Below are 27,278 nucleotides of genomic sequence, written 5' to 3' on the forward strand. Positions count from 1 at the left end.
TAATGCACACCTTGGTGGTTGTTTTAAATCCTACAAATTCAAAATAGCACACAGACGTATGGATTTAGAGGGTGATCATGCACACAGACGTGTGGATTTAGAGGGTGATCATGCACACAGACGTGTGGATTTAGAGAGGGTATCCATATCTTTTCCTATACATGATGCTCTCAAATCGGAATCTCAAATTGAAAATAGACTATGAAGTAAATATTATAAGTCAAATTTTTCCTGGAGAAGTAAATGGGTTCAGACTACTAAAAGTAACAGTTAGCAAATCACTTTTGCTGTAACAAGTATAAAAGGGCTAAAAGTTCCCTTCCACAAGCTACTCTCTAACCCTTAATGTAACAGTTAATTGATGCAACAATTAGTGTGGCAACAGTTGTGAAAAGAAATATCAGTATTAACAGCTTCACTGAGATCAAAATATGACTAATCTGGGTATTACAAAAGCTGCAGTGTTCATTGCAGTGCAAAATAAAATGTGCACCTTACCACTACTTTATTCATTTCCAATTTAAAATGAATATGGATATACTTGCCCAAAAGTGATTAAAATGTATAAGGAAATGTGTATTAATGATATTAAAAACTATACCATGTATATTTAACAAATGAGGAACAGAAAATATACAAGATATTTATGAGGGAATAATAATCAACAAACAACAAGCCTTTAAATTAAAGATAGAATCCTGAAAAGTGCTCAAAATGTTTAATCCAAGTAACAAAAGAGGCTTCAAAAGTACGACTCTCAAAGAGCAAAAACGAAGGTTAATTCAAGTGCCACAAGAGGTCTCTATATTAAGACTCACGAAGAGTAGATGCTGGTGCTCGCCTCGGGACAAACGAGGATGAAAATGCTGCACGTTGCCATCTTTTTCGACGTGGATGAATCTGTAGTCATCACTGTCATGAAGTAGGAGCACTGCTTGAATAGCCGTATGTAGCATGTTGAACACAAGCACTCGTATTGAGATCTGTTAAGACACCAACATTCAGATACATGTACTGGTGGTGTGTAGGTTTAGAATATGGATTCACCGTCATCACATAATGGGAAAAATATATATGATATTGAAATGCAACAAAAATGTACATTACTTGTTATAACTAAATATCCAAACTTTAACATGAGACCAAATGTACACGTCATTCATATTCAAATGTATAATTTTTATAGTGACCATGTCAGTGAAATTTTACCCCTTAAAAATAGTTAAGTGTAATGAAATGCCCTCTCTTGGCACCGCCTTTGTAGCTTCCTTCTGCGTACTTACTAGCCGAGACAGGATAAATTAGAGTAATTCTACGAGGTGCTTGCAAAAGACTACCTGACAAAAAAGCCCTTTAAATTTCCACATGTCCTGTCCTTGGGATGCGAGACACTCCAAGGATTAACACATTTCAGAGGATAATCTCTCAGAGAATCACAAAACATTTACCATCTAAGAAATGTTTTAATGAGTGCTGAACTATAAAAACAAGGTTGTTACAACAAACTAACTTGGTTAAAAATCAGATGTCTTTAATCAAGGGTGCCCACCATAAGTGTTTTTTGCCTAGGGCCCATTAATGACCTAATACTAGTCTGCAGATAGACTGGCATAAGTTTTAACTGATAGAAAGCAAGATGACATATTTCCAAGAGGCTCACCATGGACACACATGTGAATGGTGTCTATGCTTAGCAATCAACAAATATTTGAAGATGGACTTCTACCGAACATAAAAAGAAAGGCTTGATCTTGGCAATCTCCTTCGCAGTACACTGATACCGATCCTTACAAACACTGTGTGACTTGCCTGCTCTCCTCTGCGACACACAGAAGGGCCTTCAACCAGTATGTAGAAAGGTGGATCACCAGCAAACTGTGTATGCAAAAAAATGAAACAATAAGAATACAGTAGTTTATTTTTCTTAAATGTCTTGTACAGAAAAAATGGCTTAAGAAATAAAAATACAATACATTTAAAACCTGACTGTACTACTGGGGGTCCCAGTAGTACAGCCAGGTTTGTTCTCGACTCGCAATCAAGAACTCTGGGTTTGAATCCCGGGTGGGGCAGAAATGGTTGGGCGCATTTCCTGTCACCTCGTGCTTCTGTCCACCTAGCAGTAAATGGATACCCAGGAGTTAGTCAACTTCTTGTAGGGATGCATCCTGACAAGGGTCAGTAATTTGACCATAAAAGGGGGCCCTTGATACAAACCTAGAAATATAAAATTTTAGTGCCCTAATATCCACTAGACAAGGGTTAAGCAAACCCAAGTCTCTGATCCACACACATACAGTAAATTCTAAAACTGTACCAACCAAAGGAGGGTGCAAGAGAGTGTCTGGTCTCGTGTTTATCTGCTCGTCTTCCCCTGCTGGTCGGTTGCCTCTCCTCTGCCATTTACCCTGATCTCTGCCGTGTTGTAGGGGGTACTGAAGCCACTACAGAGTTGTTGGAATGTTTACATGCATATTTAGCTTGCCAAATTACATGCCAAATTTAGCTTGTCACAGGGACAGCAGTACCTATGGCGAAGTGATAATACACTCACCTGGCACTTGGCGAGGGCTTTGGCCTGGGTTCGTATCTTGGCCAGGGAGGATTGACACGGGTGCCAATCCTTAACTGTAGCCTCTGTTCACCCAGCAGTGAATGGGTACCTTGTTGTTAAACGATTTAGCGGGTCGTATTCCTGGGAATATTAGGATTAGGGACATGCCCGAAATGCTACGCGTGTTAGTGGCTGTATAAGAATGCAAGAACTCTTGTATATATAGATAAATATATAAAATATAAATAAATATCAAGGGATAAAAGCATGAAAGGACACGAGTATGGATAGATGCACACCTGGATGGGCACAAGCAAAAAGACGGATGAACTCAACTGTACATAAATACTCTCCCACATACTGAATGGGTTACTGATCAAATAATTTAAATGAAAGTGTTGAATTTGGCAGAACTATTTAAAGCTTCAAAACATCACATAACAATTATAGGGAAGACGAGGTACTATGAGCATAGATCTCATCCCGCAGCTTCACCTGGGTAATTACACGCATGGATGTAGGATGAGATAAATACAAACATGGATAAACACCAGCATGAATGTAAAGAAACATGAATGAATGGAAAAACACACATTAACATTCCCAACAGTATACATCATTCAATTTAGACATGAAAATTATTATAACAAAATAAACATATATTACAGCTCACAATTATGGGTTGCTTGGTGAAGGAGAGACCATAATCAGAATGAATGGCATATCCCTCTATCACCCATTCGTCCACAGTCTTTGCTATTTCTCGTTGCAGCTCCTCTTGCCCACGGTGGCCTGCGCACAGTTACAAGTTGGACTGTTGATTGCATTACACATCATGAAGAACATATAACACTTAGGCAATACAAAAAGGACATTTCTGAGTTATTATGTATGGTAAGACCCTACGGCATATGGAAGAGAATGTGTGCAAGGGGATTTATGGAATTAGAAACTTAATAAAAAACCTCACTGGAAGAAATATCAAGCTGTTTTTACTGCCTTTGTTGCTCTTGGCAAGAACATTTCTCCTTTCAGAATGAATAAATGTACTGTAGCTTTTTCATTTGTAATAGTGAAGACAAGTGAAACACACACCCAAGACATATGGTCGCAAAACTTTAGCATCAAAGACCCGTGAAAACAGGACAAGCAGAACAAATTTATGTCATTTTCAATAATGTCTTAAGTTAAACTAAGTAAAAAAAAAATACAATATGAAAGAAATAAAAAGAAATACAGTATAACATATAAATCATTAAGTAAAACTATAATCCGATTACAGTACTTGCATACCAATCAAGACTTCCGAGTTGCACCAGTTGACGTCATCTTCGTCAAATATGTCCACAATGAAGTTGGTTCTCAAAAGTCGAAAAAGCGAGTCTGAACTTAGCTCAAGTGGGTCTGGATGCAGTGTCAAAAAAAAAAAGAATAATAATTGTGTGATATTAGTACCAGAAATGAAGAAATAAAAATACAAATCATGTGCTGAACATAATGAAATGCCCTTTCCTACTGACCATTTAGTGGCTACATAAAGCTATAAGAACAGGTCCAGGAACAGGCCTTGATGAGATGCATCATGTCTCTGAGACCCAGAGTCATGGTCATAGTGAGAGCCAGGGCCTAGAATCTGGCTCTATGACACGAGCTTAAACTGTACCAAAGAATAGATAAATTCACTTCAACATGTACAGATAAGGACAACAGCTAATTTCAGGAAGTAGAAAACCTCTCTTATGAAGAGATATTAAGAAAGCATTATTTAGATTCTCTAGAAAGCTGAAGAGAGGAATGATTTTATTGAATTAAGCAAAAGAACAAAAGGGTATAACAAAAAGGTGATATACAGTAATTATAAAGAATAAATAAAATTTATATTCAGAGGAGACCTGAATATATAATGGTTTGGATATAGGGTTGTTGGTTTATGGAACAAATTACTGGCAACATAATAGATATTGGACCACTGAACTGTTTTAAGCAAGGATTATGACATATATATCTGGATGAGTTTGAATGGATGTAAATAGTAGATGCCTTGCATGGGCCAATAGGCCTTCTGCAGTTATATATATTTTTATCATAAAACATGAAGGGAACAAGATCAATGAGAGCCAGCTGTTGATATATATTCTTGGTGGTTTACATCGCTCCTGGCATGGGAAGCACTTATGGCATCTTGGCTCAGAAGACCCTTAAAGGGAGCAAGTAAATGTCGCTGAAGAGTGCACATTGTATATATACATTTTAAAGTACTGTGCAAGATTTAAAAGTCCCGTGGCTACATGGGGGTTCACATCTGCTTCCTCGGGGCTCTCGTAAATAGATGCCATTTAAAAAAAAAAAATCGTCGGCAACATTCCTGGGTGCAAGCGCCTCAGTACCGTGTGAGCAACCATGGCTGGCACATGCAGCACAAGCTAACAGCACTGCTGTTCAGCTTGTGACCACAGCATCACCTAAAAATGTCAAAATATATATGTAACTGGTATTATTTAGCCATGATAGTATTACAGAAGAGACTGACTGTGATAAAAGACTGTACAATGTTCAGATATCGGTGAACACAATGCTGTTCAAGATGTTCACAGTGCTAGCCACAGCACACTGCCATTGTTTGGTCCATCTAAGATTTTTTAAATTACTTTTCATGTTCATTTACAAAATAAACTTGTGGAAAATTATTCATTTACAGGATTTAGTGACCAGAATTCCGATAATAGCAGGATTGTGGTGAGAACTAGCGATGTGCATAGTATGGTGGGAGGAGTAATCTTGGCGAGGGAGGAAGGGAGAAGTGGCGTCATCTGCTGACTGTGTGTGGTGACCCCTCTGTTATTTTCTGGACTCGCTATACCAGCTTAGTGGTTCTCTATAGTGAACACAAATGTAGATACTAGTACTTATATATAACATGTGCATATAGTGTAGTAGTAGACATCCATCAGTCTCAGGAGACTATGGAGCTGCGCTCTGATGTCGGCCTGGTCTGGAGTGGCCTCACCAGGGCGTAAAGCCAGGGTAGGTTGATTCGGGGAAGAAGCTGTTACCCAGGCAGCAGGTCCCCTCTCTCCACGGCGCTGAAAGTCTCCATGTAATAACAGCAAAAGGAGTATGTTGGGAGGAGTCATTTTGGTGAGGGGGAGGTGGCATCATCTGCTGGCTGGTGTGCGACTTGTGCAGTGTATGGTTGTCACTATCCTGTTTGGACACCATACCAGCTTAGTTGTACAGTTATAGTGAATAAAACATGTAGATACTTATATATAATGTGTATATAGTGTAATAAAATCACAAACAGTATTGTGGGAGGAAGAATGTTGGCGAGTAAGGTGTTGAAGGAGAGAGGGAGGTACCGTCTGTTGGCTGGTGTGTGGTAGCTGTTCTTGTTTGGATTCATCATACCATCTTAGTGGTTCGCTATGGTGAAAAAAACACACAGATACTTATATGTAACGTGTGTATATAGTGTAATAACAGCAAAACTATTTGTTTGTTTTATGAACATAATTGAATCACTAATATGCACACCATACTTTTGAGAATAGCAATGGTTCACACATTTTATTATATAAATATAAAACACTACACACTATTGAATAATATTACTGAAAAAAAATAAATCAGACATTGAAATAATTAGGTAATAATATCTTTGTGGCAACTCCCGCCTGACAGCGCGGGTGGAGGAGACCGCTGTGGAACATTTACTCTGTCAGCACCTCAATTATGCCAGACTTCCTCACCCTATTGCAGCCAAAATATGTCACCTAGGATTTGTTATTATTATTTTTTTCCCGTGATCAGGGAACACATTTTAACAATCTTAGAAGAACAAAAAAAAATTTGAATTTTTTTATATCTTTCAGTGCTGAAGGCTATTAAGACAAGTGCCCTTTAAGGATTAAGTCACAACTTAAAACAATTCACAACTCACCAATCTGTTTCTCATGCTGGGGTGGAAAATCTTCATACAGTCTCTCGCCTGAATGAAAACAACGCACAGTATCAAAACACAAAGCATTCTCATATATATAAAATGTAGCTACAGTATTCTATCATGAAAAGGTACAGAAGTTGTACTGCATGCCCAAATAAACTATGGTCAGGTTATGTAATGTCACTGTAAACTAATACAAATATCTGTTAATCTTGGAAGACGGTAAATGAACAATGTAAAGAATCAAGTAGAAATCAATTAGAGCTTCCATGAAGCTTAAAACTCAAAATCATCTCATCAACATTCAGATAAGTAAATATTGTATTAAATAGGGCAATACCTGGTGAGGCACTGATAGTGAATGGTAGAGCAAGTATAGTATTGATGCTCAAAAAAAAAAATTCATTAATATTAACACTAAGTGAATGATAACACTGAATTATAGCACCGAGTGAATTATGATGATGATGATAATTATAGCACTAAGTTGATAATTATGATAATTACACAATTACAGCACCAAGTGAATGATGATGATAATTATAGCACCAAGTTGATAATGATAATTACATGATTACAGCACCGAGTGAATGATGATGATGATGATAACAATAACACTGAGTGAATGATACCAGTGAGGCAGACATTCCACCTAAAGATCGGTATGTGATATACTGGTCAAATATAATGGAATGCCAATGTTTGGGACAGTAAGCCTATTAGACTTAACTGTCAGCCTAGCAAGTAGAAAGGCTGCCTGCATGGACACCATCCAGTTACTGGCCATAACCAATTAGGCTTGTGATAAAGACTGACTTAGGCCAGTTAATAGGCTTAACCTGGCTGACGAACACATTATCCACTACACCACTCCATTAGGCAAGAAGATGGAGCTTCCACAAATGGAAGCTTAGGGTTAAATACTTTATATTATTGGACAATTTAAAATGTCTATTTTTAGTTACATAATTTACGTACTTAAATTATACCTCCCAATTCTTGGGGGGAATCAAGCTATGTCCTCTAAGAAAATTAATATTTATCAAGTCAAAATGACTCAAAATGACAAAGTTTGATAACAAAATTATATTATTTATTAATATGTAATATACAATGAGTTGTATTTTTAGTTTTTTTGTGATTAACAAATACTCACTAGCAAAGTTGCTGACAACCCACATCAAAGCATAAAATTGAGGGTTACCACTCGCACACAAGTTCGATAGTAAAATTCAAACTTATAAATATCCTGCTAAGGAAGCAACTCACATCCTAGTTCATCCATGGCATTGGCACAGTGGATCCTGCCATCACACAGATGATCATGGAGGAAGCAGGAGCCATCCCCACATTCCAAGTAGCCCCTGCTCAGATCACACCTGTGTTCTGCAAAGCATTGAAAGTGGCATCATTTTATCTCAAAAATGAACAATCTGCAAATGACTAATCATATTGGATATAATAAAGTTGTGTGAAATTATTCTCTGAAAAAAGACGCACATTTTCAAACTTTTGAAGACCGTATTTATGTACAGTAACCTGATACCCACTATTTCTAGTGGCCATTGCCAGCAGGGACAGGACACCTGTGGCCTGTGAAAGGCTACCACATTTTCCTCAGGATTTTTCCATGCTATACATTGAACCTTAACACTGTCTAAATACTGTACTGTATTTACATCTTTGGCAACTCTGATATGCCATTGGTTTATTACCATAGGTAAACAGTATCTCCAGTTTTCTGTTGTATTATTTCCCTGATGAGAATCTAATATAATAAGCTGTACATGTTTATGTTTCCACAAATAGTTATTAGACTGGAAAATGCTCATTAATAATGACAAATGCAAGGCTTTACATACAGGGCATAACGTTGCAACAGACTGAAAGGAAGAGAGCTCGAGAGTCTCTTGAGTAATGACTCACTGGTCATTCAAAGCTGCCAAGTGAGTAGAAGCTATTGGAAACGGTCAATGAAACCCTATGAATAATCAGATAAACCATTGACTCCAAGGAAAATTGATTTTTCACCTAATTGTACAAATCTCTGATATGCCTTCCATTTGGAATACAGTACTGCATCCAAGAATGGAGACCTCGCATGCATAAATATGCTTCTGCAAGGAGAGATTCATTGAAGTGATAAAAATCCTAGGACTAAATCAACTCATACCTGGAAAGGTTGATGGCCTCAGAACTAATTAATAATGCTGCAAGCATGACATAACAAGGCTAATCTCATGAAGACCTTCAAAACACAGCAAATTACAAAATATTTTTCTAGACCACTTCCATAAAAAATCCAAGATAATGCATACAAGAGGCAACAGTTTAAAGCTCAACAAACCACAATGCAAGACAGAAAATGGCTATTTTTTCACCCATTGGGTGATAAACCCATGAAAACATTACTCCCCAAAGATATAAATACCAAGATTTGGTATTTACTTTGGTTCAAATTATATGGAAAAAATCCTCAGGAATAATAGGGTACCAATCACAACTCACTGGCCCTCTGTTCCCATTCAAGCCACGAGAGATGGTGGCCATATAGTAAATTCAAGTAAATGTGTGTAGTTACTTTGGCTCATAATTACAGAGATTTATATATTCCATTGTTAAGAACAGGAAGCCTGATAAGCTTATCTAGATACACCTAAGGCCTAAGCCAACAATTGACCTTCTCGAGCCCCTGCATTGCTCACCATTTAAATATAACAACCCCATAGTGCTCACAACAAAAATTGTTCTGACAAAATTATGTTTTCTTTTGATATTGTTAAGTAGTATCCAGGAAGTACAAAAATCCAAGTAAAAAGTGTCTACCTCTTGTAGTTTAGCTGTAGTGGCCCGGATACGGGTGGAGTTTTGAATATAATGATATACGCACAGGCACCTTAAGGCACTCTGCACAGTGCAGTGGCTAGGACGCAACCCACAATAGTTAACTCCCAGGTATCTATTTACTTTTAGGTTAACAGAGGCATCAGGTGTAAATAAACAAGCTCAAATACATTGTCCAGCATCTGTTGAACCAGGGACCTTCTCGAGGGCCTTGGTTCGAGGTCACTTGGTAAACAAAAATAAAAAGCTCTCGTAGAGTTTAAGACCAAGATACATATACAAAAATATTATACTGACAAAATAATTAAGACCCAAAAAGGATAATTGTTCACCAAAATTTTGTTAAGGGCAGTAGGGGGGTACAAACCTCTGCCAGGTGTGAGGTTTACTGTGGAATCAGAGAGAAGTACAACTGCAGCATCCTGGAAAGTAGCAAGGACATCGCTGGCATAGCTGTGGGCAGCCAACGATACTAGACGGTCAGCAAACTCTCCTTCACCGGACCGGTGAAGAACCCGATGAAATGTCCTGCAGCATGAGAGGGAAGGTTCATATTCTAAACAAGTAATTCTGCATAAACAGAAAATAATGGATACTGCAAGTTGCTGTGAAAGTAACAAATATAGTACAAAGAATTATTGTAAAAATGACAATAGCTGTGAATACTTATGGTTATGAGAATTGCCATAGAATTAAGAAATATTTAAAGTGTTAATAATAGATGGACGAGAAACCTTAGCTAAATGAAAAAACAATCACTATACTGTATTAGGCATCTATCTAATTGTATAAATTTAAGAGTGCAAAATTTACTGTATAGTACCACATTAAAGAGGTGGGAAGATCTTGATTAAACTTTGATTTAACATTTGATGTTGATTCAATGTCAAACCAACACCACTCCTGGGTATTATGCCCCACTGGGAAAGGCCTTGGGTTAACTACTGACCATAATGTGTCTGTTTAATGGCAGGACACAGTAAAGAGTGAGCATTTTGATCACCACGCTCACACTCAGAGATAAAACCTGCTATATTTTATGAAGGATCCCAAGTTCAATCCCCGGGCAGGACATAAATGGTGGTGCACTTTTCCTGTCACCTGATATCCTAACAGTGAATAGGTACCCAAGAGTTATGCTACTGTTGAGAGTTGCATCCTGGGGAATGGTCAGTAGTTCAAGCTAGTAGGACCTCAAGGAGCCTAAGTAAAGGCATCCTGTCTCCAACAATAGATTTTGCAAACAAATCAGCTAACTAAAAGTTCTCTGAATAAATAATATACTTGCTAGGCTTATACATAAATTGCATAATAAAAACTCATATCTGACCATCTCAATTCAATCTGCAAACATGCCATACAAATGAAATGACAAATTCCTTCTCTGATGAAGTACTGCAAAAATTTGTTATTCAAAAGTAATCTTAAAAAAACATAAGTGACATACAGTAATACTTGATTATTACCACCAAACGGTTAACTAATAGGTATGGTAATGTAAACAAGTATCCTGGCTGGGGAGGATTTACTGGGTGCAAATCCTTAACTGTAGCCTCTATTTAACTCAACAGTAAAATGAGTACTTGGTTGTAAAAACGATTCTTTGCGGCGGAGATCGTATTCCAAGGACCTGCCTGAAACGCTACGCGTACTAGTGGCTGTACAAGAATGTAACAACTCTTGTATATATCTCAAAAAAAAAAAAAAAAAAAAAAAAAAAAAAAGTGCCACCGTTACCTCCATGTGGTGCTCCCTGGCTTGCATTAAACATGAAGGCACTAACTGGCCCTGAAGAGCAGTGGCAATGTCCTTGGTACACACTATAGGATCCCAGATTCAATCCCTGTATGGGACAGACAGTTCAGCACATTTCCTTTCACCTTATACTTCTGCTCACCTAACAGTAAATAGATACCCAGGAGTTAGGCAACTGTTGTGGGTTGCATCCTGGGGCAGTTCAGTAGCACACCTCCAAATAAATAATATACAGTACACACACACACACTGCATAACCCATGCCTAGTTCCCAACATTACAAAAATACAACAATAATGTAAAACAGTTACAGGCCATGGTTGTCCCACCTTTGTAATGGTTCCATCTTTGCCATCATGTCAGTGATGCGGGCATGGGTGGGAGCGTTAGGGTGCTGCCTGTGGTAGTTGAGGCCACGTTGGCAGAACACAACATAGAAGGACCCTGCCGGAGCACCCACCACCATCTCCACCGTTTTCTTTGTGTGATCCTTATGCTGGTTCAATGATAGCTGCACCTGCAAAACACCACAAAAGCTTGGCATGCATAAAAAGTCTTAAAAAATACAGTATATTATATATACAATATACTATACTTTATCCTGAAATATCAAATTTCAGGATAAAGTTTAAAGATAAAGTCACAAATTTAAGGCCATCAGCAAGTATAACACAAAATCATTGAATGACAATGACCACATCAGTACCCTGTATTAATATAGGCTGGCTGGATCTGCAAAAAATAAATTGCATCCCTCTACTCATTATGCTTCTTATCCCATTTCAAAACGATGACTAGTCATCAAAATTTAGGACGAGCCACAAAATAACAATTTGGGGCTGATCATACCTATGGAAGCTACCTGAATTTACTGGATCTATAACTTTGCTTGGGAAGTAAAGAAAGTATTAATGCACAGAACTCCCCCTCCCTTAATACAGTAAAACTGCTATTGCCTCTCCATGCCACTTTGCATGACATTATCTTAACCATCATGATTATTGATAGAAATAATGCTCATGACTAGCGGCTTTTTAAACATTTTAAAGATCCACTATGAAAGCACTGTAATCAAATCCTCAAATTAAAAAAAAAAAAAATTATTATATATAACCAAGTAATGACAGACATTTCTTTTTTTACCAAGTTGGATCAATAAGGGTTCCATTTGTACAGCTGGGTTCGTTCTCTACTTTCAATCAAGAATTCTGGGTTCGAATCCTGGGCGGGGTAGAAATGGTTGGGCACATTTCCTATCACTTAACGGCCCTGTTCCCCGAGCAGTAAGTAGGTACTCAGGAGTTAGTCAGCTTGCTCTGGAGTTGCAGCTGGGGCGTGGTCAGTAATTTGACCTTGGGGGGAGGGGGGGGTGAAAGACTTCGATACAAGCCTAACATGTATGAATACACACTGGCTGCCTGTCCCCCAACACAATGGATTAAATATTAAAAGTATCTGTGGAAATCAACTGTTTTTAATACAATAAAAGGTGGGTAGGAATACCAGGATTCAGGGTTGGAGCCTAGTACTGGAACCAGGGGATCTTTAGTGTCGTACAAGGTACTGTACTGTGTTTTTATGCACAACAGGATAAAATATGAGGCAAATGTAATGTGTCACTGCTACTCATTTTGTTTGTTAAGGCTGCAGATGAATTTCAATATTCATAATAAATGAATTCTACATTGTAAGATAAAATCATAGAACAAACACAATACCCCAAGTGGTACGAGCTATGAGGATAATGTGCCACTGAGCACATGCTTTGGACCTCTACAGATTAAAACACACTGAAGTACTAGCAAACCTGCTAAAACAGGGCCAGAATGCAACACACACACATCCACTCCTCAAGGCCTCATGAACTTGAAAGTGCAGTACCCAAGGCTGAACAGGGCCACAACATCCTCACAGAGTACAGCACCATATCTGAAAATACCTGTACCGTATTGAAAAAGTGCATTGCTCTTCAAGGTTGGAAATAAAGAGCCACAGCCCTATACAGTCAGCAACTAAAATGCATGACACCCCATAGACCGGAACTAAAAAAAAATAAAAAGAGCAACACCTCTATGATTGCTGCACACTAACAGGAGACAACTGAAATGTGCAGTACAACATCAGGCAGCAGCCAAAATGCACTGCACCCTAAAGGGCCACATTAAAAAAGTTCAATGCATCAAATGTCTTGAAACAAAAAGGCAGTGCCACAGTGCATAAACAGCCTTTTATGTCTGCAAAATTATAAACACTTATTCGTTACCATTTAACAGATGCTGAAATACACAATACTGTACAATAATAACTCATCCCATGTTATAAATGATACTACTAATTTACCTTTATGTTACAGAAAATGCTGTTATCTCTCCTCCATTTCACAGAAGATATTTATATTTTACCCACACTATACTTACAGAAGACACTAACACCTCACCTCCATGTTTTCAAATATTCTGACCGGCAGAGAAATGGCATCAGCGAGGACCTCGCCATCATTAGTGATGGTGTAAACAAGGATGGTGAACCTTGGGGCCATAGAGGAGGCAACCGCTATGCTTATAGTCACCACATCATCACCATGGGACATCTCACTTGCCGAGTAAACCATCACACCTTTGGAAATGATCTGTTAAGGAGGAGAATGCAAAAATTGGTATTTGAAAAGATGAAAGGGTACAAATAAAAATCCCTCAATTGATTTAAATTTAGAAGAGGACAAATTCAACCTAATGGCTGTTGAAGCAATACAAATCTACAGATATTGTTTAACCAGACCACACACTAAAAGGTGAAGGGACGACGATGTTTCGGTCCGTCCTGGACCATTCTCAAGTCGATTGTGATACATATATTGTGGTTTTTAAAGAAAGGCAAAAGTAATGAAAAGGCTCCTGAAAAAAAAGTAAAATGTAAACATTGTGATATATTGATAAAACATGAATATGGCAATTTATGAATCATTGTAATGCTGTGTCTGAAAGTGACATAAAAGGGGCCATGATATGTGGAGGAGGCATTATCTTGAGGTTATCTCAAGATATCTTGAGATGATTTGCATTCTAGAATAGGCAGCAGATTCTAATACAATGGTTATGCTCTCCTGCACTACTCTAAAGTATTGAATGATAACACACAAAAATCTTGCTTTTATATAACTCTTATAAGGAAAGCTAGTACAAATTGGACACTGACCATATAAACAAACTGTTGTACTGAGATGCTGCTTCGAATATGGAAGATAGCAAAGTCTCCCACCTTGGCCTCATCTGTACTTGAGCTCACTTGAATATATCTGTCAATGTAATAGAAATCTCTATTGAATTCAATTCAATTTCTTTCTTTATTATGCACCCCATACCCATCCCATGGGGAGTGGTGGAATAGGTTACAGAGGCACATAATTGGTTCAGAAACTGAACCCCATACAGTAGTTGATTTAGCTAAGCAAGTGACAATCTTTTGAAGCTAGTTACACAGCTTGATGCCAGAAAAATAACCCTTTCCATAAGTTTTTTTTTTTAATTTACACTTACAAAGTCCAGCAAAAACCAATGGAAATATTGAAGATTCATGAAATAATTAATAATTTGATTTGGGATAGGCAGCCTGTGTGTTTATACATGTTAGGCTTATATTAAGGTCAGGGGGCTTGACAGCCGAGTGGACAGCGTTTCGGATTTGTTGTCCTGAGGTTCCAGGTTCGATCCCCAGTGGAGGTGGAAATAAACGGGCAGAGTTTCTTTCACCCTGATTCTCCTTTTACCTAGCAGTAAATAGGTACCTGGGAGTTAGACAGCTGCTATGGCCCGCATCCTGAGGATGTGGAACAAAATGGAAGAAGCCTGGTCAAGGACCAGGCTGTTGGGATGCTAAGCCCTGAAATCATCTCAAGATGACCTCAACAATCTCAAAATCTAGGTCCTCCCAAGGTCGAACTACTGACCCTTACCAGGATACAACCCCACAACAAGCTGACTAACTCCTGAGTACCTAGTTACTGCTAGGTTAACAGAGACATTTGGTGATAGGAAACTTGCCCAATCATTTCTGTCCTGCCTGGGATTCAAACACGGAATTCCTGATTATGAGTCGAGAACAAAGCCGACTGTACTGTATTAAGAAGGAAGAAAAATAAAATATAATTTGCTTTGGATAGAAATAAAAAAGTGTAAAATGTAAACTTGGTGAAATATCAATAGAAATACAGTACAATATTAAATACTGTATATACATTGAAGAATTTTAACGAGTAAAGAAAAAATTAGATGGTGTAGAGACAACTGAAAATTTATTAAATGGGATTGATGAATGAAGTGTAAAGGTGAAGATAACTGGTTTTGCTAGTGTGATAGGAATGAAAAGTAGTACAGTATATAATAAGTTATTTTTATGGAAGACACGCACATCAGTGCAGAAGCTGAAATACGATAAAGCTGTCGGCATCATTAAGGGACTCCATATAGAAATTTATTTATATAGAATAAATGTGATCAAATTACATGGTTCACCTATCAGTAAATATGTACCTAGGAGTAGGGCAACTACTGGGATTCAATACTGGGAAAGTTAGTAGTTTGCCTAGGGAGACTTCAATATGCCTAACAGACTACCTTTTGCCAACAACAGGAAACCAAATCATATTTCTTTCCCAAATAATAAATGAGGTAATGATGTAATTAAATACACAGTACAGTGGAACCTGGATATACGAATGCCCCTACTTATGAATTTTTTGGGCTACGACCCCAATTTCGTCGGAAAATTTGAATCAAGTTATGACCTTTGCCTAGACTTGTGACTTTGTTGATACACATATGGGTCGACTGAGTGAGTAGTTCCTGGTGGCATGGGTGACCCCACTTCGGTTTACCAGACTGCCCGCTTAGTAACGATCGCGCTTTAATTCTTTGTAAAGAATTTCATTGTTTTTGTGCTTTTTTGTTTTTTGAACGTAAAAGTAATCATTATATATATCATGCCATGGGTCCCAAGAAAGTCAGTGGTAAGGTTCAACCTGAGAAAATAATTGCGAGTAGAGGCAGTAGAATATGTCCCTTCCTCATTAAGAAAATGTGTGAAATATGGGAAGGACTGCAAAGTTTTGCTGAAAAGACTCACCCAGATAAAGCTGTATCAGGTCGTTGCATTGACCTTATTTATAACAATGATGTCTCACTACAGACAAGTGTTAAAATGTAGGGAAAACAAGTCTATCGAAAGGTTCTTAGTGAGACAAACAAGCAGTGCTTGCAAAATGTAGGAGAGTGAGAGTACCCCAGAGAAGTCATCACTGCCTGATGTTATAATGGAAGGGAACTCCCCTTCCAAATAGTAACACCTCACCTCCTTTTACCCCTCCTCACCGTTCTCCATACGCCAAGAAGAGTCATCAATAAAGGTAAGCTATAACTTGTACATACTATAGTACAAAATGTGTGTGTATTATATATGAAATGTATTTTGAAGTTAATATTTTTGGGAGTGTGGAACGGATTAATTCAATTTACATTAATTTTCATGGGAAAATTCTTTTTGGGTTATGACCCGGCTCTAGGAACGGATTAAATTCATAAAACAAGGTACCACCATACTGTACATAGGTGCATTATTTGTTGTTAATAGGTTGTTTTGTATATGGACAAGGCAACCATTTCCAGTTCACCTATGCTAGTTAGCCACATTTCTCTACATGTTTTAGATGGGTTAGTTTAGATTAGCCAAAGTTGTACGGTTAGATTATGGTAAGGTTATTGATAAGTTAGGCTAAGAATAGACTACTTAAGTGCTGGGTTAAGATGAAGTTACTTTAGAACAGATTAGACTATGTTTCTTATTTAAGGTCAAAATGGTTAGTTAGGTGAGGAAAATGTTGGAATTGAGAGGGTTTGTCATGAAATCGACTGATTGCAGCCATGAAGGAGCAAATTTATTCTGAATTCAATTTATTGCAGTAATAGTGTTGCACCAGGTAAATTATTCTTTGGGTACACAAACAAATAACACTAACACGATATATCACTGAGAAAATCAACTGGAACATTCTTTATAGAATTAGGTCATGGCAGGGTTGAGTTAACACGATAAAACTTACACGAGTGTACAACACAATACCTGTAATTATCAAGATGCTAATATAGTACCATACAGTAATAATTTAATTTCAGATTAAGAAGTGCATATGAGTATATCTGTTGTACAGTATTCATTATTCTGAAAAGTGGGGTAATGTTTTATTTTATTCAGGTCATGGGGGGGGGGGGGAAATGCTTTTCATTATTAGGTTAAGAGAAAGTTTAAGAAAATTGTTGTAGCTACAATAATAACTTAACCTTCTGTCTGGGTGGTGATAGGCATAGCCATAGGCAGAAGAAGAGGACTGAGCATGCTCATCAGTGTAGGCAACATCAATACGAAAAGATGCTGCATCCTTTGGAATGTCAAGTTCAAACCTGAAATTGAGAGATGATATATGATGCTTAACTCTACAGTACAGTATTATTAAAGGTTCATTATTACAAAAATTACACTACATCTAATATTTATATTATTGTATATAGGATTATTTTTACAAGGGATGAAAAACCTGTGCAAGACAATGCACCATTAAGTATAGACACTTTATTGACAAGACCACACACTAGAAGGTGAAGGGACGACGACGTTTCGGTCCGTCCTGGACCATTCTCAAGACAATCGACTTGAGAATGGTCCAGGACGGACCGAAACGTCGTCGTCCCTTCACCTTCTAGTGTGTGGTCTGGTCAACATACTTTAGCCACGTTATTGTGACTCATCGCCTGCATAGACACTTTACCTACAGTATTGTACATTTCTTAATTGTTGGAGGAAAAAATTATTTGTAATTAGAGTTCTCTGGAAAGAATTCCTTTACACTTGCCTCTTACTTTGCTGGGAATGCTAAATATTATTTAATTTTATTTGGTTTGGAGGACTAGCACTGAAATAACATTAAATGGGTTCCAGTCCTTATATCCAGTACAGCATCTCTCTCTCTAGTTTCTATATATCCACAAAATGGGAGAGATTCATTTGAAATTAATTTACTCTGAACAACATATCCATTTGTGTGAGCTCAGCCAGAATGGTTACATACACATAATGGGTGCATACATAAAAAAAAAAAAAAAAAATTATATTAACTGAACACCTCTCATCCTTTGTCTTAAAGACCCACCTGTGGATGCCAATCTCGCGGTACTCAGCCAGGTACTGTTCTCTGGTGTACCCGTCCATCAAGACCTGCAGCCCCATTTCCACCAGGATAACCTCGTCCATCTCCTCCAGACCAATCTGGTATGCCAGCTGCCCTTCACGCAGAGCGTGCAGTGTCTCTTCCCGCTGCTTCCCATCATTTGAGAGTGTTGGGATGGCAATCTGAACAAAATATTAAAAGTTATGTAATAAAGAACCACAACTCCTCCACACCTCATTCAAATGACACATAAAAGGTGTGGTTTTATCTTTGTCTTGGTGAATGTATTTTTTAATTTAATATTTTGTATAAATACAAACACATATTCTACTGTATACACAAACACTAAACAAATGCTAAATAATTTATATATACTGCACTTTGAGACTGGGAAAGAAAAAGTATTTTAATAACCAATTTTTGCAAGATTTCTACGGTACAGTATACATTAACGTTTTTTCGCAGTGGTATTATGCTTCATTTATTTTTAAATAACATGATTTTACATTGTTTTGCCATACTGGTTTTTGTCATCTATCAAAATTATGACTCATTAGCCTAGTCTTCAATTTATTGAACTGCTAAGATAAACTTTAAACCCCTAAAGGGGGTACAGCCAAATTATAAACAGGCATATCTATAAAGCTCATTAAAATTTTATATCATTAGGTTATGTTATTGGCATTTTTATTTTACTTATTTATCTATATATACAAGTAAGTTGAGGGCAGCCACTTGATTGGGTTAGATTGTTAAGGGTTTTAAAATTCATCGGTGAACCATCGACTTCAAGATACGACTTTTATCTTCGCACGAGTGATAGTAAACAAGGTTACAAAAGTATATAGGATCAGAACGACACCCGAATACCCATAGCAGGGCATCAGGGTCATGACCTGACCTGAGCACGACTTGGGAGTACCCACGGCAGGTCAGGGGTGGAGCAGGTCTTGCCCCACCCCTGCAAGACCCAGATGCCTCCAATGGCCGAGGGCAGGCCGGCTCATCCTGGCACCTCTTAGCCTTGCCGGAAAACACATGAAAATTTATATATACAAAAGTCCTCACATTCTTGTGAAACCACTGACATGCACAGCGTTTCGGGGTACCTCCTTAATCCTAACTTTCCCCGGAATACGACCCGCAAAATCATTTAACAACCAGGTACCCATTCACCGCCGAGTGAACAAAGGCTACAGTTAAGAACTGGCACCCAGTCAATCCTCCCGGGCCAGGATACAACCCAGGCCAAAGCCAACGGCGGGCGAGTGCTTTACCACTGGCAATGCTAAAATGAATCACTCCTGACCACCATGGTGGTATTATAGCACCAGTAGTTGAACTTACAGCAAAATGCAAGCCAAAGCCAGCTAATAAAACACGTTATCCAGCGCCAGAGAGCGGAGACGTCCGCCCGCCGCCACGGTCACCCTGGGAGTCCCTCCGGCGGCACCTCCTCCAGGACCTTTAAATGTGTTTGTAAACAAACCAGGTCTTGGAAGATGTTGGTTTACATTCAGCTGCTGGGAACAAAACGTTCCCAGTAGCGCGGGCTACAGTGAGCCGGTAGTGGACTTACCCGGCACAGGAGCGGGGCCTGATGGGGGCTAACTAGGGACGGGAACAACACCTGTTGACAGAAAGGTTGGGGACAGGGAGACGCATCTTGCCACCTGTTGATGGGATAGGTATACATTTAATTACATTATGTTTATACTGGTTTGATACCAGACTGGTCCCATGACATACCTTTCTTATGTTACAAGTTCCCAGACATAAAATTGTCTCAAACTGCGCAGTTGTGTATGTCACAGTGTTGTCATATATATTCCACTTTGACCATGTAACACTGACTTCATGCCACACTTATTTTAGTAGTAAATGGTAATTTTGTCTCGAAACTAAATAGAACATGGCATCTGAGTGTGCATAAGTATTTACAAAAGGTTACGTACAGCGGTTCAGGGACAAGTATGTAATAATTCCCGCTGTCGGGGACAGGTATAGCTTCTATTTTTATATTTTCCAGAACTTATCTGAGGGCCATCATTTGTATACAGAGTTGCCTCGACGGGAACAGGAAGTAGGCGGCTTGTCAAATGTACCCTCCCCATCCCCCGTTCAATTGTATTGAGAAAACATGCTCAACCATTTCTGCTCTAGCCAGGAAACGAACCCACGATCCCTAATTTTGAGTTGAGAACGAAGTCAACTGTATTCTTTGTGTGTGTGTGAGAGAGAAGGTCAAAGGTCACCTTGGGAAGGGTGGAGGTGACACCGGTGTTGGAGGTGACGGTGGTGGTGATGACCAGAGATGACCCAGCGAGTCGCTCCTTTTCCAGTGGCTCTCCACTGCTGTGTCTCACATACACCTGTTGAGAGATAGAGGGAGGTGAGAGGTAGGGTGGCGGGGAGGGTACTTGTCCATCACTGTCACTGACGGAGTGGTGACGTTGAACGTTAACTGCCCAACTACTTAACTTTCCCAACTACTCACCTCCATAACTGTAGACCTAACCAGTTCGGTACTGGCACTGCAATTGACTACCATCAAGCGCTATGGAGCTCAAAGGTTATCAAAATTATCAAAATTAGAGAGTCTTGTAGAGCGTATATACTTTCCCAGTTCAAGATAAAGGGATTGAACACAAACAACAGTGGGAGCTGGTCTACAGAATTCCCAACACAGATGTAACTGACTTCAATGTTAACCTCGGAAATGTATTATTAAGTTACAAACACCAAAAATCAACTAATACTAACAACAGACTTTAATATTGACCTCTGTCAGCCTGATAACCCTCAACTTGCTTCCTTCTTCAGTTTAGTTGAGTTCATTTATTATGCACCCCATACCCATCTTGTGAGAGGTAGTGGAAGGGGTTACAGAGGCACATAATGGGCTCAGGGACTGAACCCCACAATTCATTTAGTTAAGCAAGTTACAATCTTCATGAACTAGTTACAAAATTCAGCATAAGTCGTCACATCAACAATGGATTCGAGATCGATCACAAGTACAGTTTCTAATTAAGCAACTGACATATGTGGAGAGCTAGTGTCACAATTGATATGTTTGTCCTGCACACCGCCCCCCATCCAGTGGGCAGCGGTGGATAGGTTACAGTCACTTAGTTAACCTACAGTTAGCAAACTGGGGATATTTGGCTAAAATTTCTGGTAGCAGATTATTTTGAATGAAATATTTACACATCGCTGGAACATTGGTTATAAAATCGTCTCTGAATTCACGTATCTTTTCGCACTCCATCACATAGTGACGGAGGGTGTGCGAATAATTTTGTTGACACAGTTTACATTTGGTCAGGTCTACATCAGCAGATAATGAGAATTCCCAGAGATACTTGTAACCGAGTCTAAGCCGAGCAGTTGTAACATCTAGAAGTCTGCTGATTTTATTGGATGAACCATAGATGTGTGGCTCCTCTTGCATGACAGTATGATGATAGATGGAATTACTGGTGTCGATTTCACTTTACCTCAGATCTACAAGATTTTGTTGAAGTTCTCGGTGTACTGCTGCTCTCAGATTGCTCATTGACAATCCAAGGTCAATGGATTGCTCAACGTCTCTTTTAAAGGTAGATTCTTTGGCTAATTTATCAGCTCTATCATGCATTCGGAGGCCAACATGAGATGGAGACCACATGAAATGAACTCTGTTACCATCATTAATAATTTTGTTGTATTTGTGTTTAGCTTCGGACACGAGCATGTTACAGTTATGTCTTAAAGAGTTGAGAGCAATTAAGGATGATAAGGAGTCACTTACAATTAATGTATCAAGTTTGGAGACTTGTACACATTTCAGTGCAAGGATCAAGGCAAATAGTTCGGTCTGAAGGGTAGAGGCCCAGTTGTTTATACGGACTCCCCACTCAAAGTACAAGCCATCGCCCATTGTCAGAACAGCTGCACCCGTGGTGCGGTGTAGGGAACCATCAGTGTATATGGTTTGAGAGAGAGAATGCTCTCTGGACAGAGCATCTTCAACTGTATGAACTCTTGCATGCTATTACCCATCATTACTAAACCAACCACAATTACTCAGACTTCTGCCTCCACCCTATTATAAGGTTATCTTGAGATGATTTCGGGGCTTTAGTGTCCCCGCGGCCCGGTCCTCGACCAGGCCTCAACCCCCAGGAAGCAGCCCGTGACAGCTGACTAACACCCAGGTACCTATTTTACTGCTAGGTAACAGGGGCATAGGACGAAAGAAACTCTGCCCATTGTTTCTCGCCGGCACCCGGGATCGAATCCGGGATCACAGGATCACAAGTCCAGTGTGCTGTCCGCTCGGCCGTCCGGCTCCTTAGACCACATATGGAGAAATATAACCACTACAAAACTCTGGAATAATCCTTGATGGTACAAATGGCCACTACTCAACATTTCTCTTAACTACCAGGACAAACCACCACTGGAAATAATGCCTTTGTGTTGCATAAGGAAGCTTCCACAGACGTGTCTAAGAGCCACTCTTTAAGGGGGCATATCGATGTAAAATTAAAAGTGGTTCAATTTGCTTATAAATTTTTTTATGAAATGGTTATAGAAAGGGCTGCAGCTGGTCCAAGTTTCATCATCACACCCTAAAGAGAAAAAAAGAAAAAAAAATAAACAACGAATTATGCAACGAATTTTCAAATAGTTTCAGGGAACACATGTGTCAACTAAAATCATTTCTATAACACTCAGATATTAAATTAAGCACATAATAAAGGATTCTAGTGATCAGTTTTATAAAAAAAAGTGTTTAGTGCAATAATATAATTTTTCAAAGTTACCCTACTAAAAAAATATGCAATATATGATATTTATAAATTTTTATAAAATCAACAAATAGACTTTGAACTAAAATGTCTACTAGAGTCTGTAGAAGCACAAACGCTACATATAAGGTGTAATTTGCATGTAAATTGATTAATAAATGAAAGCTTTGAAGTAATTTGAAGGTGTAAATTACTTTCCAGAGTAAAATAAAGATCCAAGTTCGGCCACCTGTAGCTGAGCTTGACTTCGACAGATTTCGTTCATAATTGGCACCCTTGCAGATAGGCATCCATTGAGCAAGGTGTGCAAGTTTCATGCAAATCCCTTGATAACAAACGAGAAAAAAAAATTGGCAAAAAAAAAAATAAATAAAAACAAAAATAAAAAAAATAAAAAATTTTAAATATAAATATATTGAACATACATATTACAATTATTACAAGAGTTTGTGCTTCTACAGCACATAGTAGACATTTTAGTTGACACATGTGTTCCCTGAGATTATTTGAGAATGTTGAACATTCGTTGCATAATACGTTGTGTATTTTTTTTCTCCTTTTCTGTTTAGGGTGTGATGGTGAAACTTGGACCAGTTGCAGCCCTTTCTATAACCATTTCATAAAAAAATTTATAAGCAAATTGAACAATTTTAATTTATAACGATTTATTTCGATATGCCCCCTTAATGCAATCTAACCTAATAACAAAAGAGCAAAAACAAGTTTATATGAAAATTAATTTCCTAATTTTCTTGGGGGACAGGCAGCATGCATATATATATATTTATATTAGGCTTATATCGAGGTCCACTCCAGTGGTACCTGGGTTTACCTCAGGTTAAACTAAGGTTGTTGTTGTTCTTGTTATAGATTCAGCTACTCTGAACAAGTTCCAAGTAGCACGGGCTATGGTGAGCCCGTAACTTACCTGGCACAGGAGCGGGGCAAGAAGCACGGGCTATGGTGAGCCCCGTACACTAAGGGTTGTGTGTTTACATGAGGCTAGCTGCCTGGTGGAGGTCACCACGTGTCACCCTCCAGTCAGAGAGAGGTCACCTACCGCGCCATTAAAGGTCATCCCGGGCCGGAACACAAAGGGAGGAGTACCAACAACCCCAACCTCAATACGACCACTCAGAATCCTCGTCCTGTGGAACAGAAATAATTCCAAATTCAAATTTTTTAAATTAAAAAAATTAAAAATTCAAAAATTCAAATTTTCAAATATTTCCATAACTTACTATTTAAATGCAAATAATTATGTAGAATAAATAACAAATAAATTAAATCAATTTAATATACAAATTGTTATGAGTTCTTATAAACCAGAAAATAATAAATGTACAACAGGAAAAGTTACAATATAAATTAGTTTTTTGGGGGGGACTTAGAAAGTGCGAAGGGAATTTCTTCTGGACTTATTTAACCTTACTGGATATTGTTACAAAATTCAAATGTGCTGAATCATCCAATATCCACTAATCTCCACAGAGATCCATTTATCTCCACAGAGATCCATTTATCTCCACAGAGATCTGAAGAAATTTTATAAGTAGCAATTTTTCCTCTAAAAATCGTGGCAAGAATATTGGAACGTCCACTGAAGATCTCAACAGCTTACACAGACATTTCATCAAGACTAAGACGTCCATTTGTGTTTATCTGATGTGCAGTATCCTGAGATTTTGATTCAGATTTAAAATTCTTCAAGAAAAAATCTATATGCCTAAAAAATTATAAGAGAAATAATATTTGTCAAAGACTCACAGCAAGGTGTACGAAACCTCGGAGTGGTCAGTGAGTTTAGTTTCTAGAATCTACGATCGTTGAAAATATCGCTACCGTTGATCAAGAACTTTAAAAAGGATTACAAATTTAATTAGGATTAACCCTAATCCCCTTGGAGAGTCCGTTGTGCAGTGGTAAAACACTCGTTCAGCACTTCGCGAGCGCTCTGGCCTGGGTTCGTATCCCTGGCCGGGAAGGATTGACTGGATACCAATCCTTAACTGTAGCCTCTGCTCATCCAGCAGTGAATGGGTACCTGGTTGTTAAACGATTTGGCGGGTCGTATTCCGGGGAAAATTAGGATTAAGGACCTGCCCGGAACGCTACGCGTGCTGGTGGCTGAACAAGAATTCAAATTCAAATTCAAATTCAAAATTCAAGTTCAAAATTCAATGTACGAGTGTAAGAACTGTTGTATATATAAATAAATAATGTTAATCACATTAACAGTAAAGCTGTCCAGTATTAGTAACATCAACTTAAAAGTCACAATAAATTTGCATTTCCTAGAACGATTTTTAGTTGTTCTGAGATGCATAACATACAAAGAACACAACGAAAGAAGAACACAAATTTCCTGGTCCCTCTGGGTGAACAAAGGTTTCCAGGGATCTCTGGAAGAACAAGACATTTTTGGGATTGTCTGCCAGGCAACAAGATTACTGGAATCCTAACGAACGAAACAAGATTCCCCAAATCTTTTGGAAGACCACAAGATTCCTGGAATTATCTAGAAGGCAACAACATTTCAGAGTTCTACTTCAAAACTGCAAGAATGATATCTGCAAGACCACAATGTCACGTGGATATCTGTAAGTTTAAAATATTTCTGGTGCCTAGTAAAAGTGCACAATGTTCTTGGATCCTATAAAAGTTTAAAACTCCTTTTGGAACTTGAAGTTCAGAGATCTCTCTGGAAAGTCGCAAATGTTTCTTGGTCACAGTGGAACAATTTTTTTTTGAGATATATATACAAGAGTTGTTACATGGTTGTAGAGCCACTAGTACGCGTAGCGTTTCGGGCAGGTCCCTGGAATACGATCCCCCGCCGCGAAGAATCGTTGTTACAACCAAGTACACATTTTACTGTTGAGTTAAACAGAGGCTACAGTTAAGGATTTGCGCCCAGTAAATCCTCCCCGGCCAGGATACGAACCCATGACAAAGCGCTCGCGGAGCGCCAGGGGAGTGTCTTACCACTACACCACGGAGACTGGTAAACAATATATGATTCCAGCATGTCTCTTGAAAGCCACTATTTTCCAGGCCCATTCAAAGAGTCCAGATGGTTTCCAGACTCATCGAAATGGAGATCATACCATTCCAGGACTAATGACTCCAGCACTGGAAAGCTATGATGATGTAGAACCACCCACAAAGTTCAGGTGGAGTCTGGATTCCTCTGTAATAGACATACGAGTCCAGGACTCACCTCGAGTGTCCCTCCGCCTTGATCCAGGTGAAGACATCATGGAACACGCACTCCACCTTCACTTCTGCTCCTTCCAGTTCCTTCACATGATCCAGTAATGACTCCATCGGGAAGGAGAAGTCCACTGCTACGTCTACCTGGGGAAGAGATACAAATGGAGAGTGTGGTATAGAAAGTAACGTTTCTGGCATTGAAAGTAACGTTTCTGGCATGGAAAGTAACGTTTCTGGCATGGAAAGTAACGTTTCTGGCATGGAAAGAAACGTTTCTGGCATGAAAAGTAACGTTTCTGGCATGGAAAGTAACGTTTTTGGCATGAAAAGTAACGTTTCTGGCATGGAAAGTGACGTCTCTGGCATGGAAAGTAACGTTTCTGGCATGGAAAGTGATCCACTTATGTGATCAGATTCACTAGTCTTGTAAGTAACAACAAAGAGTTAAGCCTTACTCTCTAATATTTAAAAAAATATATATTAATGTTAATAAATATAACTAGCACATATTTCAAGTCCATATTGGCGTTGTGACTGACGTAGTGGTAGTAGAGTGAGGAGACGAGCTTGAAGTGAGAGTCGGGGAGAGTCCAGGGCTGCTTCACGTACAGGCTGAGGGAGGCGTTGCCGTACACTGGCTTGTCTGTTATGTAACTGCCAGTTAGCGTCCCAGTGATCGCCTCCTCGTCTGACGTCTTGTAGAACGGCATCTCCACGAATACCTGCCGGTTGGCGGAGGCTAAGTGTCACCTGAGTATGAGGTACTTGGGCACCTAGTCTCTCTCTCTCTCTCTCTCTCTCTCTCTCTCTCTCTCTCTCTCTCTCTCTCTCTCTCTCTCTCTCTCTCTCTCTCTGTCTCTGTCTCTGTCTCTCTCTCTCTCTCTCTCTCTCTCTCTCTCTCTCTCTCTCTCTCTCTCTCTCTCTCTTTCTGTCTCTGTCTCTCTCTCTCTGTCTCTG

The 27,278-nt window shown here is 38.8% G+C and overlaps 1 protein-coding gene across 1 annotated transcript in view; it reads right to left on the minus strand.

Moving 5' to 3' along the window:
• The window catches only part of LOC123758874 (CD109 antigen), a 69,006-nt gene that overhangs the window by 26,787 nt on the left and 14,941 nt on the right, over positions 1-27,278 (minus strand). The window contains exons 7-22 of the mRNA XM_045743641.2: positions 26,861-27,043; positions 26,329-26,465; positions 24,169-24,256; positions 20,568-20,684; positions 18,295-18,494; positions 17,429-17,548; positions 14,292-14,391; positions 13,534-13,725; positions 11,426-11,613; positions 9,709-9,869; positions 7,767-7,883; positions 6,495-6,542; positions 3,848-3,958; positions 3,228-3,346; positions 1,810-1,875; positions 819-983 (exon numbers count right to left, since the gene is read on the minus strand). Of these exons, the coding sequence (XP_045599597.2) occupies positions 819-983; positions 1,810-1,875; positions 3,228-3,346; positions 3,848-3,958; positions 6,495-6,542; positions 7,767-7,883; positions 9,709-9,869; positions 11,426-11,613; positions 13,534-13,725; positions 14,292-14,391; positions 17,429-17,548; positions 18,295-18,494; positions 20,568-20,684; positions 24,169-24,256; positions 26,329-26,465; positions 26,861-27,043 (2,112 nt within the window). The remainder of the gene's footprint in view (positions 1-818; positions 984-1,809; positions 1,876-3,227; positions 3,347-3,847; positions 3,959-6,494; positions 6,543-7,766; positions 7,884-9,708; positions 9,870-11,425; positions 11,614-13,533; positions 13,726-14,291; positions 14,392-17,428; positions 17,549-18,294; positions 18,495-20,567; positions 20,685-24,168; positions 24,257-26,328; positions 26,466-26,860; positions 27,044-27,278) is intronic.

This window comes from Procambarus clarkii, chromosome 31, assembly GCF_040958095.1.
Source record: "Procambarus clarkii isolate CNS0578487 chromosome 31, FALCON_Pclarkii_2.0, whole genome shotgun sequence".
NCBI classification, from domain to species: Eukaryota; Metazoa; Arthropoda; class Malacostraca; order Decapoda; family Cambaridae; genus Procambarus; species Procambarus clarkii.